General features: G+C 46.9%; 1 protein-coding gene across 9 annotated transcripts in view; it reads right to left on the bottom strand.

Moving 5' to 3' along the window:
- The window catches only part of SPAG9 (sperm associated antigen 9), a 163,046-nt gene that overhangs the window by 30,045 nt on the left and 119,697 nt on the right, over nucleotides 1–13,304 (bottom strand). For 8 of the 9 annotated variants that reach the window (XM_033960498.1, XM_033960501.1, XM_033960500.1 and 5 more), the window contains 3 exons: nucleotides 5,456–5,651; nucleotides 3,013–3,138; nucleotides 316–396 (listed from right to left, as the gene is read on the bottom strand). In XM_033960498.1, coding sequence (XP_033816389.1) covers nucleotides 316–396; nucleotides 3,013–3,138; nucleotides 5,456–5,651 — 403 coding nt within the window. The remainder of the gene's footprint in view (nucleotides 1–315; nucleotides 397–3,012; nucleotides 3,139–5,455; nucleotides 5,652–13,304) is intronic. The other variant, XM_033960499.1, reaches the window with a different exon arrangement.

Raw genomic sequence — 13,304 nt, 5'->3', positions numbered from 1 at the left:
ATAGGTGCATGGGGGATGCCAGATCGCGGGGGGGGGGGGGGGCACTCATAAATCGAGGCAAGCTTGGTTTCCGAGGTGCTGATTTTGCAAATGTTTTGCTCATCTTACAAAGCACTCGTAAACCGAGGTACCACTGTAAATGTATTCTAGACTACAGGAAACAGACTGTCATTTGTAAGATAGATAATGTATCTATTATTGGGCTACTGTATGCTGTTTGGGGTTTTCTTTATTTAACATTAATTATAGTTAACAAAAATACTGAAACTAAATATTTAAAAATACTATTTAATAATATTAAAAAAGCAAACTCACACAATACTGAGAATAGAATCCTTAAGTTTAATGGAATGAAGACATTTCCTCCAATGAGCTACAGAAGAATGAACATACAAGCTGCAAGGACAAAAATAAAGACTTAGTATTTCATTGATGTTCAGTGTTAACAATTTACATGAATAATTTATAACAAATTATGAGGAGAACATAAGAATAGCCTTACTGGGTCAGACCGTCTCATGGTGGCCAATCCAGGTCCCTAGTACCTGGCCAAAACCCAAGTAGTAGCAATATTCCATTCAACCGATACAGGGTAAGCAGTGGCTTCCCCCATGTCTTTCTCAATAACAGACTATGGTCTTTTCTTCCAGGAATTTGTCCAAACCTTTCTTAAAACCAGCTACGCTATCCGCTCTTACCACACCCTCTGGCAAGGCGTCCCACAGCTTAACTGTTCTCCAAGTGAAAAAAAATATCCACCTATTGGTTTTAAAAGTATTTCCCTGTAACTTCATCAAGTGTCCCCTAGTCTTTGTAATTCTTGACGGAGTGAAAAATCGATCCACTTGTACCCGTTCTACTCCACTCAGGATTTTGTAGACTTCAATCATATCTTCCCTCAGCCGTCTCTTTTCCAAGCTGAAGAGCCCTAACCATTTTAGTCTTTCCTCATATGAGAGGAGTTCCATCCCTTTTACCATCTTGGTCGCTCTTCTTGGGAGCCAGAAGGCCATGAGCATGCGCAGATGCTCAAGGCCCCGAAGCAGCCCAGCATGGACCAGAGGCAGGCACGGCAGGCTCTTTCGGCACCGGCACATGTATGCTCTGTGGGTTGGCGCATGCTGGTGTCCGCTGCAGGTAAGTGTTTGGTGGTGGGCCGCGGGGGGAACGAAGCTGGTTCCCAGGGTGGGGTGAAGCGAGCAGCACCAGTGGCCTCGAGCAGGGGGTGAAGCGAGAAGCACCAGTGTCCTTGGGCGGGAATGTTGTTTTTTGGAATGTGCCGCAGGGGGGAAGAGAAGCTGGTTCCTGGGGTGGGGTGAAGCCAGAAGTGCCAATGGCCTTGGGGGAGTCTTTTTGGGATGTGGAAAGAATCATTTGAATTTCCCTTAATTATATGGGGAAACTCGTTTTGATATACGAGCGCTTTGGTTTACGAGCATGCTTGGTAATTATTTACCAAGGTACCACTGTATACCACATATTTCTGAAGTTTAAATGGTTCCTTTTCAGGAGCTACAACTTACCAAAGCTGTTGCCCTATTGCATTTCTATAAGATAACAGGATTTGAATCAAAGTTTACAATACTTAAAGCCATTTTAAGGGTTTAACGCATCATCCATGCTAGGTTCTGCTACCCTTATGACCTTTTTCCCCTTCTTTTAATCTAGGATATGAGTAGTTAATATTCTTACACTCGTTCTCCAGGATGACATTTCACATATGGAGTAAATTAATCTATTTGCAGTAAGTTTGGGTCTGTGTGCATTTCTGGCACTACTGTTAATGCACTGCACAAATAGCTAATAAAGGATGAAGCACCAGCTTATGAAGGTTAGCTTTCAGTGAACACTGGAAAAGGAGAGAGACCAGAAACTTTCACTTTTGTCTATTTTCCTCTCAATGGGGCCTGATTTCAGATGTTGGCACCCATGAGCTTCTGCCCCAGAGATCATAGAGTACAGTCCCAATGCAAGTGAATTAGATTCCTATTTAGCCCAAGTTATTGGCTGGCTTGAAAATTTGGTGCCCTCATCAATTATTTGTGCTATCTAAGCCTATATCCAGGGACTGCTCTCAATTTTACTTTTGAACAGAAAGTAGTTATCTTTGTACTTAACATAGAAGCATAAAATCATTGAAAATTATGACAAAGAGGCTATAGCCTATCCAGTCTGCTCATCTATACTAATTACTGAGCTCTACAATTTCTTCCTGTCCCTTAGAGACCATCTATGCTTTCCTGTGCGTTCTTGGGTTCATATATGTTCAATGCATCCGCCACCCCTTCTGTGAGACGTTTATATTATAAATGCATTCATATTATATTTTTGTCCATAATACTTTATAGATAATTTTATAAAACATTCTTCATGTTTAGGTACATGGGGAACAGGGTTTTCATGCAACTGCATGTCCAAATACACACACATAATTGTGTGTATTGATAAGATGATGTGCACAGAGATGAAGGGCAGAGTTGCCCAAGAACATGCATATTTTATTGAGTTGATACATGCATCTTCCTCAAAGCACATGTAAATTTATGCAAGGACACTTGTGTTGTACGTTATTTGTGGTCACTGTGGCATATAGCTGCAGTTGCATTTACAAAATAGGCATCCTGCTGTCCAGTTAGCCCCCAGATACACCAATACCCAACTATTATCCAAACCCCAACTGGAACTAAATGTGTCTGCCTTGGACAGATGAAAAGCAGTCAGTCAAGATTCATATTACTGAAATATCAGCTTATGCACATAATAGAAGTACATTTCTCAGAAAGCAGAAATATCTCCTAAGTAGTACAACGTTTGTCTGTTTGATTAGATTGTAAGCTCTACTGAGCAGGGACTGTCTCTTGTACAGTATGTTTTAATCTATAGTGCTGTGTGTGTCTATCTGCACTATAGAAATGATAAGTAGTAGTAAATCTCTAGTTTTAAGAATCAAAGAAGTCCTCTCTGAATGAGGAACTCTAATAAGCAATTTTCAAACATTAGGGCTTCTTTTACCATCCATTCTGTGCTCCAAGCCACATTGTGGGTAAGAGACTGCTCATTTTCTGTGCTTCTTCCCTCACCAGATCTTGCTCATTAGGTAATACAGCGACTCCATCCTTATACAAATCTGATTCACTGCTTGGGAAGAGAAAGAAAAACAAATCTATTTACAGCAGTAGTGTTAATATATAATTCTCAAAATGCCCATTTGACCTTTTTGCTCTACCGCACCATATCTGTTTCATGCTGGTTGCACAGTTTATATTTCTACACTATTGGTGTAAAGGATATATTCATATTACTTTCCTGAAAGTACATTGTATCTGGAATGGAAGCTATCAGGCTTTCTCTGATGGACTTTGCTAGATAAAAAGCTTTCTAACAAAAGAAAACTTAATAATGAGATTTTCTGGACAATGAGACATAAAACCACCAATTTTCAGTAAGGAAAAATTACCTAATTTTCTTTCCAGAATTAATGGATTGTATCCATCACAGTAAGACAGAAACTGAAGAGCTGTGAGCCGTACCATATAAATAACTGCATAGACACAGCTTTCCAAAACTTAAAGCTGACAATATCCCTGAAGGAATTCTGTTTTGTTTTCCATAACATAGCAATTCAAAGAACCCTTCAGAGTCCCCTATACCTTTAGCAAAAAAAAACAACAACCTGGGAAAAATAAATAAATAAGAACATTAAAATCAGATCAACTCTATGCTACAGAAAGGGTCTTTTAACTATTATGAGGGCAAATTGAAAATTAAGGCAAATGTTAAGTTACACAATAACTAGAACAGAGCTAGCGAATGCAATATATACTCGTACATTGCCTGTTGGATAGGTCATCCAAGCACAATGCGGCACTTGGCCTTTAGTTGTGTGGCAGCCACAAGGTCAGAAACATGGACGCTTCATTGTAAGATTGCACCATCGAAGAACAACGTGCAGTATGCACTTTCTTTGTGCAGAGGGAGTGAAACATGTGAAAATTCACCATCGGATATTGACTCAGTATGGACATAGCATAGCATAACATAACATTGATAGGTCTTCAATTGTTTTCTAAAATGGCCATAGGAATGGATAGTAAGCAACAATATTCGGAATTCGTTGTCATGAAGAGCTGCCTGAGATGCCAAAGTATGATTCAGAAATTTCTTACTCCTGCAACCCTGGACAGATGGAAAATTAAACAAAGGATGCGTTCTTCTACTATGTCTGTATGATGCTAAAGAAAATCTATTGACTAAGTAAAAAGGGGCTGTACCATAAACAGCCTTGTAACATAGCACTATGAATCAACAAAGGTTTATGAGTGGGTAAAAAGGTTTAAAGTGAGAACAACAGGTGTAACTGAGAAAAGTTGTTCTGGTCACTCATCAAGTTTCCAAATTTATTTAAAATTTACTATCCCTTTCTAGGGAGTACCTTCAGAATGGCTTACAGTCTAAATACATAAGAACACATTGACAGGGCAAATGCCTTGATTAGAGAAGACAGATGAATGACAGTGTCTCAATTGGCTGCAAATTTGGATATCAGCTATGGATCTGCATTTGCCATAATGCATGACTTGGGATACAGGAAAGTCTGTGCATGATGGATTCCCAAACAGCTTACTGATCTGCACAAGCAACAGGTGTGTAGGTTGCGACCCAGTTCCTAAGACAGTATATGAAGAAGATCCGAGTATTCTGGAGAGAACTGTCACCAGCAACGAGACATGGGTGCATCACTGCGACTCAGAGAGCAAAAGACAAAGCATAATGAAGTAAAGGAAGCGGTGCTAACCTGGCTTCAGGAGCAGCCAAAAAACTTATCTGAAGGAATGCAGAAGCTAGTTGAACAAATGCGTTGTCTTGCATGGGGACTATGTCGAAAAGTGATATGTTCAATTGCTCACAGTTACTTCTGTGCAGGGGTCTTACATGGTAAGGCTTCCAGCTATTCAATCTATCTCCATCCACTGGCTAACAGACCTAACCCATTAATTCTGGACTGGAAAGGAACCAGTGTTGTTCTGGATACCCACAATTTCTCTCTTTTCTTTAATATGATAATAGGAGTTTTCTGATAAAGGACCTTTAGATATAAAGGTGCTCTACCATATCATCTTTGACATGTACCATGTGACACCAGAACACATTCATGCTGAAAGTCCTCAACAGATTATAAGCCTATACCTCAAGAATGATAATAAGACTTCTTTCAGAGTGGTGTTACATTTTCTAATAGCTACTTTAATTTAAAATGCCCCTCCTTTGGTGTTAATACAGATTTCTAAACAGAAATACTAGTCTACGTTCCATATGCATTCATACACCATGTGTGTACACTGAAAAGCAAGTTGTATTTTTTTTAATACCAAATGCAAGGACTGGCATGTTTGAATGTAAACTTTCAGTGCCAACTGTACCATTATTATAGACCACCTGCTTCCAAGTACTATACCTGGGCTGGCATGTGGACAAGTCCTCTGATGGACTCTGCACTCCTAGGGGATCAGTAAAGACATGTTCTGTATAGACACCTGTCTGACTAATATCAGCTGTATCATCTCCTGAGCCTGGACTGACTTCAGTTGCTTCTGTGGCTTCTTCTGCCGTTGGAACACTGTCATCTACTGCAGTGCTTAGATTTTCAACTTCTGTAAATAAGAAAGAGAGTTTCCTGTTTACAGCCACTCTGGTGGGTTCAGGGGAAAGTACCTTGCAGAAGACCTGGTTTAATTATTGGGTTGGCCTTCTGCTTGCCTGGGACAGCCAAGGCTATGGATGTTACTGATACAGAGTTTACAGCTCTTGAGGTATGGGAGTGGTGGGGAAAAGGAAGAGGTACACCTAGCAGCTATACTCAAGGTCATGTTAGTTTGGTTCTGTGGGACTGTTTCTATTTGACAGGACAACACAGTGTTACAGTATTGGGCCAAAAGGAGCTCTATAAATCAATGGTCACGAACAGGCCTACAGTATCTAATCAAGATAAGATCCTGACCATGTTTTATATAAAATGCAGTATCTGAGCATAGAAAACTTGTGTGACCTTTGCCTCATGTTTCTCTGTTATACAAGATAGAAGTTATTTTTTTTAAATTCTTTATTCAGTTTTAACTCTTGCAACAAGTGTACAATATTCAATCAGATAATTCATACAAATCACTTGACATTCTAACAATTATTGTCAAATGCCTATAAAAAAGACTCCTCCCCCACCCATCCCATTCATCAGGAATAAACCCATTAATAATAATAACTTTATTTTTGTATACCACCATACCCAGGGAGTTCTAGGCGGTTCACATCAATTAAACAAAATTTAATAAGAAATTACAATTAACCAGATTTACAAGTAATGAAGATATTAAGGTGAGCATAAGGAGGGGAGTTTTCACAACAAATAAACAAGATTTAACAAGTAATTACAATTGATCAGAATTACAAGCAAAGAGGATGATGAAGGTGAGCATGAGAGGGGGAGATTGTACTCAGTGGGGATTGTACTCAGTGGGGGAGGGGAAGAGAGTGAACAGAGTTACGCCATAGCTGAAAATGAGAACCCAGAAAAAACGGTGCGTGTGCAATGGGGGATTGGGGGAAAAGGGTGAATTTGCCATAGGGGTGGGATCAGCAAGCTGAAGGCTTGCAATAGGGGATTTGGAGGGGAGGAGAGGAAATATAGTACAGTCCATTCTCATTATTCATGTGTTCCCAATTTCACTTATCTATGGTTGCACACATTATGACTCTAAGGGCAGACAGAATTATGGGTCTTGTTGGAATTTAAAGGGAGCAAGAAATGCAGTTGGAATGAAAGAAAGAACTGAGGAGGCTGGAGCCTGAGACAGCAAGAAGGGATTTCAGACCTTATGATGGGGAATTTTTACACAAAACATTATAAATAAATTTTGCTGAGTTTTAAAATATGGTGTGCAAAACGTTTTTTAAAACACTTTGTGTCAGGAATATAATTTGTTCACTTTTTACTTTGAGATATTGTTTGAATAGGGGATTAGTGTTCCTCCAAGGACTTTGAAAAGACTAAAAATGACAAGACACTGATCTAGGGATTTGCTTCAAATATGTCTGGATGGAATACATTTTTTACAGTTACATTTAAATTTCTTTAACTAATGACTGAAATAAAGGTTTACTTTAAGAAGGATGAACTGAACAGACTGTCTCACAGCTGCCTTCACTGTGAATTCAGGTCATTTCAAGGTGAAACACATTGAAATAAGCACAAATATGCAAAGCAGAGGAGCTGGATCAGAGGATGATGCTCTTGATCCACAAAGATCTATGCGTATACCCTCGTCCGTCCTTTTCCTAGGGCACAAACACCCTTCCAACCAAAGACAACATCCGCAGCCTAGGAGTAACTCTCGACTCTAGCTTATCAATGACAGATCACGTATCCAAACTAGTATCATCCTCCTCCTACTACCTCCACCAGCTAAAAACCATACGTGCATACTTCTCAGAACCCGAATTTGCCCAACCACTCTACGCTTTTGTACCATCCTGCGTAGACTATGTAACACTCTTCTAGTGGGACTGCCTACCAAAACTCTCTCCTGCCTCTAAAGGGTGAAAAATGCTGCAATCCACCTTCTGAAAAACCTAGGCATCCATGACCATGTTACCCCTGCATTAGCTTCCATGCATTGGCTGCCCATTCAAAAATGCTGCGCCTTCAAGACCCTGGCATTATCAAGAAAGGTATTGCTACCAGAAGCGAGGAGGTTATCCTCCCGCTGTATAGGGCGATGGTGCAACCGCATCTGGAGTACTGCGTTCAATACTGGTCGCCGTACCTTAAGAAGGATATGGCGATACTGGAGAGGGTCCAGAGAAGAGCAACAAAAATGATAAAGGGCTTGGAGAACCTTTTGTATGCTGAGAGACTGGACAGGCTGGGGCTCTTTTCCCTGGAGAAGCGGAGGCTTAGAAGGGATATGATAGAAACTTACAAGATCATGAAAGGTATAGAGAAGGTAGAGAGGGACAGATTCTTCAGACTGGCAGGGGCAACAAAAACTAGAGGGCATTCGGAAAAATTGAAGGGAGACAGATTCAGAACAAATGCCAGGAAGTTCTTCTTCACTCAGAAGGTGGTGGACACCTGGAATGCACTTCCGGAGGAGGTAGTAAAGCAGAGTATGATTTTGGGTTTCAAAATGGGACTGGACAAATTCCTGAAGGAAAAGGGGATTGAAGGGTATAATTAGAGGGGTACTATACAGTACAAATGCTTTAGAGTAAGGAGAAATTAGGTTCTTACCTGCTAATTTACTTTCTTTTAGCTTCTCCAGACCAGTAGAGGTTAACTTTACGATTGGGTATATATCTAATCATGACCAGCAGGTGGAGACTGAAAACAAAACTTTGGGACAGTATATCCTAGCCCCTCCTCTCTATTTCCCTCAGTCTGCCGAATAGCCAAGCAGAACCAAGAACTGGAAAACAACAGAGAGAAAAAACAATACTCCGAAAGGAGTAACAAATAACATACCCAAAAATGCTGTTGGAAAATGCAGAGGAGAAATTCCCGAAGGAAGAAGGTCCCCACAGCTCGCCAGCTAAGCCAGCCGAGCCACAGCCGCTGTTCTTCAATTCTCCCCGGCCCTAGAAAAATACTAGAACCCGCAGCAAAAACCAAAAAACTGCCCGCGCAACAGCCCCAACAACAACAACAACAGACAGGGTGGGGACCTCTACTGGTCTGGAGAAGCTAAAAGAAAGTAAATTAGCAGGTAAGAACCTAATTTCTCCTTCTTTAGCACTCTCCAGACCAGTAGAGGTTAACTTTACGATTGGGACGTACCAAAGCAGTCCCTCTCACGGGCGGGACCCCCGAAGGGCCGATACCAGAACACGCTCACCGAACACCGCGTCCCGACGCGCCTGAACATCTACCCGATAATGCCGAACAAATGAATGCAAGGAGGACCAAACCGCAGCCTTACAAATATCCACCGGAGGCACGAGCGACGACTCAGCCCAAGAAGCCGCCTGACCCCTAGTGGAATGAGCCTTGAGAAACTCCGGAACCGGCTTCTTACTCAGAAGATAAGCGGAAGCAATCATCTCCTTGATCCAACGCGCAATAGTAGCCTTAGAAGCGCCAGCCCCCCGACGAGGACCCGCCAGAAGCACAAAGAGATGATCGGAGCTCCGAAAATCCCGGGTCCGCTGCACATAAGCATGGAGGACCCGACCGACATCCAACTTGCGCAGCTGTCGTTGCTCAGAAGAACCCTCCCGACTACCCAAGACCGGGAGGACCACCGATTGATTGACATGAAAAGGAGAAACTACCTTCGGCAGAAAGGAAGGAACAGGCCGCAAAACAACCCGCTCCTTCGAAAACTCCAGGAAGGGAGCCCTACAAGAGAAAGCCTGTAGCTCAGACACCCGTCTAGCGGAAGTAATGGCCACCAAAAAGACCGACTTCAGCGTAAGGTCCTTCAACGAACAGCCATCCAACGGCTCGAAAGGAGGGCGCACTAGAACAGAGAGAACCAGATTGAGATCCCAAGAGGGAATCGAGGGCCTTATGGGAGGCCTGATCAACTTGGCCGCCCTAAGAAAGCGAATCACATCAGGAATGGCTGACAAACGCTGACCTGTCACCAGCCCCCGAAAAGCCGACAGGGCCGCCAGATGAACCCGAAGAGAAGACCAGGCCAGGCCCCTATCCAGGCCATCCTGCAAAAACTCTAGAATGTTAGGCAGAGAAGCGCGAAAGGAGACCACTCCCCGCGCTCGGCACCATTCCTCAAAAAGACGCCAAACCCGTACATAAGCCCGAGAGGTAGAAAGCCTCCGGGACCCCAAAAGTGTAGAGATCACCTTGTCGGAATATCCCTTCTTACTCAGGCGGCCCCTTTCAAGAGCTAAAGGGAGACGGGTCGAACATGGGAATGGGACCCTGCGTCAGAAGATCGCACTCGAGAGGCAGAGGAAGAGGATCCGCCACCAGATGCCTCACCAGATCCGCATACCACGGACGACGAGGCCAATCCGGAGCCACCAAGACCACCAGCCCCGGATGGCGAACAATGCGAAGCAGTACTCTGCCTACTAATGGCCAAGGAGGGAACACATACAACAGCCCCTCCGTTGGCCACGGTTGGACCAGAGCATCCAGACCCTCGGCCAGACCGTCCCTGCGACGACTGAAGAAGCGGGGTACTTTGGCGTTGCCACTTGTAGCCATCAGATCCATCAGGGGCTGCCCCCAAGCACGCACTAGCAACTGAAACGCCTCGGCGCCGAGACACCACTCTCCCGGATCCAAGAAGTGACGACTGAGGAAGTCCGCCTGAACGTTTTCTACCCCGGCAATGTGAGAGGCCGAGAGGTCCAGAAGATGCGACTCCGCCCAAACCATGAGCCGAGCCGCCTCCTGCGCCACCAGAGTGCTCTTGGTGCCCCCCTGACGATTGACATAAGCCACCGCCGTGGCATTGTCCGACAGGACTCTGACCGACTTGCCCAACAAAAGGGAGTGGAAAGCCAACAGCGCTAGCCGGACCGCCCTGGTCTCCAACACGTTGATCGACCAGGAGGCCTCCTCCGTGGACCAGGTTCCCTGAGCTGAGTGACCCAGACACTGGGCCCCCCAACCCAGGAGACTCGCATCCGTAAGGAGCACCGTCCACTGCGGAAGATCCAGACCCACCCCCTGAACTAGGTGAGGGGTCCGGAGCCACCAACGCAGACTGCAGCGCGCCAAGCCTCGCAGGGGAACCGGAACATCCATCCCGTGCCTCTGGGGAGACCACCTCCGGAGCAGAGCATACTGGAGAGGACGCATGTGGGCCCGCGCCCACCTCACCACGTCCAGGGACGCCGCCATCGACCCCAGGACCTGGAGGAAATCTCGCGCCCGAGGACACCGGGACGCCAAAAGCAGGCGAATCTGAGACTGCAATTTGCTCACCCGGGCCTCTGGGAGGAAGACCTTCCCCAAGGAGGTATCGAACAGCACCCCGAGGTACTCCAGACGCTGAGCCGGAACCAACCGACTCTTGGAAAGGTTGACCACCCAGCCCAGCGACCGGAGAAACTCCACCACCCGAGCCGTAACCCGGGAGCTTTCCTGCAACGACTTGGCCCGAATTAACCAGTCGTCCAGGTAGGGGTGTACCAGGATGCCCTCCGACCGCAAGGCTGCCGCGACGACCACCATCACCTTGGTGAACGTCCGGGGAGCCGTGGCCAGCCCAAAGGGAAGCGCACAGAACTGATAGTGCCGACCCAAGATCGCAAAGCGCAGGAAACGCTGATGAGAGGTCCGAATAGGAACATGCAAGTAGGCCTCCGTCAGATCGAGAGAAGTGAGAAACTCCCCCGGCTGAACCGCCAGAATGACCGACCGCAGCGTTTCCATACGGAAAGAGGGAACCTTGAGAGCCCTGTTGACCCCTTTCAAATCGAGGATGGGCCGAAAAGTCCCCTCCTTCTTGGGCACCACAAAGTAAATGGAGTACCTGCCCGTGCCCCACTCCGGGGGGGGCACTGGAACTACTGCCCTGAGATCTAGCAAGCGCTGAAGGGTCTGGCGAAACGCCAGCGTCTTCCCAGGAGTCTGACACGGAGAAGCGAGGAAAAAATCCGGCAGAGAGCGGGCGAACTCCAGGGCATAACCGTCCCGCACCACCTCCAGGACCCACTGATCGGACGTGATCTCGGCCCATTTGGGAAAAAAGTCGCGCAGCCGGGCCCCCACCGGAACCAAGGGGGGCGCCGGCAAGGCGTCATTGTGCAGGACGGGAAGCGGGGGAACCGGCGGAGGGATTCCCTGCCCCCCGACGGGCCCCCCGAAAGGGCTGCATGCGCTGGAAGAACCTACCCCGGGAAAACCCCGGAGACTGGAAAGAAGCAGCCCCACGCCCAGGGTGATACTTGCGAAATTCCCGCAAACGCCCCCGGGCCGCACCACCCCGAGACACCGGGCGGGCACGGTCCTCCGGCAAACGGGGAACTTTCGAGTCCGACAGAGTCTGAATCAACTTATCCAAGTCCTCTCCAAATAAAAACGACCCCCGAAAGGGAAATTTAGTAAGCTTAGCTTTGGACGCAGCATCCGCCGCCCAAGCGCGCAGCCACAACACACGCCTTGCGGCCACGCCAAAAGCCATGGACTTAGCCGAGATCCGCACCAAGTCATACAGAGCATCCGAGAGGAATGAGGCAGCCATCTCAATCTTCGCTACCTCCTGATCCACCAGAGACCAGTCGTCAGACTCTCGATCCAAGACCCGCTCCGCCCACCGAAACACGGCGCGAGCGACCAGTCCCCCACAAATAGCCGCCTGGACCCCAAAGGCAGAGACTTGGAAATTTTGCTTAAGGATGGTCTCCAATTTGCGCTCCTCAGAGTCCCGCAAGGCAGAACCGCCCTCAACAGGCACGGTATGCCGCTTGGAAATAGCCGAGACCACCGCATCCACGACTGGCGAAGCTAACGTAGCCCGATCCCCTTCAGGAATGGGATACAGGCGAGCCATGCTGCGCGCCAGCCGAAACGGCGTCTCCGGCGTTTTCCACTGCTCAAGAATAATATCCCGAATATCCTGATGCATAGGAAAAGAGCGGGAAACGGAACGGATCCCTCGTAACAGAGGGTCCCCCACACGCGGAGTCTCCGGCGGCGCGTCCTCAAAACGCAAAGCCGAAGAAACCTGTTGAATAAGGTCAGGCAGCTCATCTCTCTGAAAAAGGCGCACCACGGACGCCTCGTCACTGGAGAACGGGAAACCCGACAACCCGCCGCCAGCTTCCGTCCCCTCCAGAGGGTCCTGGAATTCCTCAGAAGGGTCCAGGTCCTCCTCCAGACCGACACGTTCCTCCGACCACAAATCCTCGTCCCACGACACCCGCGGACGCTTGGACAAGAGAGGCGGCGGAGGGGACGTCACGTCAGACGAGAGAGGCAAAGCCGCAGGGAGCGCGGAGGAAACCCCACCCCCCGAGACCCCCTGGGCGCAACCGGGACCCCCAGCCGCCTGAAAATAGGCTTTGCATAATGAAAAGAAAAAATCAGGGGAAAAACCCCCCGAGGGTCCCAAGGGACTCCCTGCCACAGCAGGGGACCCAGCAGAAACCTGCCCCTGCTTAGCCAAAACAGGGGGAAGGTCACCTGAGGTGGAAGACAAAATGGAGGGGCCAGACAGAGAAGATGGCGTCTTTCCCGCCAAAACAGCTCCCTCCATAGCCTGCAGCGGCTGAGAGACCTGAATAGTCTCAGCCGCTAAAACAGGCAAGCCGGCATCAGCTGTCAAAATATCAGCTGA

This window comes from Geotrypetes seraphini, chromosome 10, assembly GCF_902459505.1.
Source record: "Geotrypetes seraphini chromosome 10, aGeoSer1.1, whole genome shotgun sequence".
Taxonomy (NCBI): domain Eukaryota; kingdom Metazoa; phylum Chordata; class Amphibia; order Gymnophiona; family Dermophiidae; genus Geotrypetes; species Geotrypetes seraphini.
Note: the sequence above shows the minus strand (reverse complement) of the source record. Positions and strands in the feature narration are given on the sequence as shown.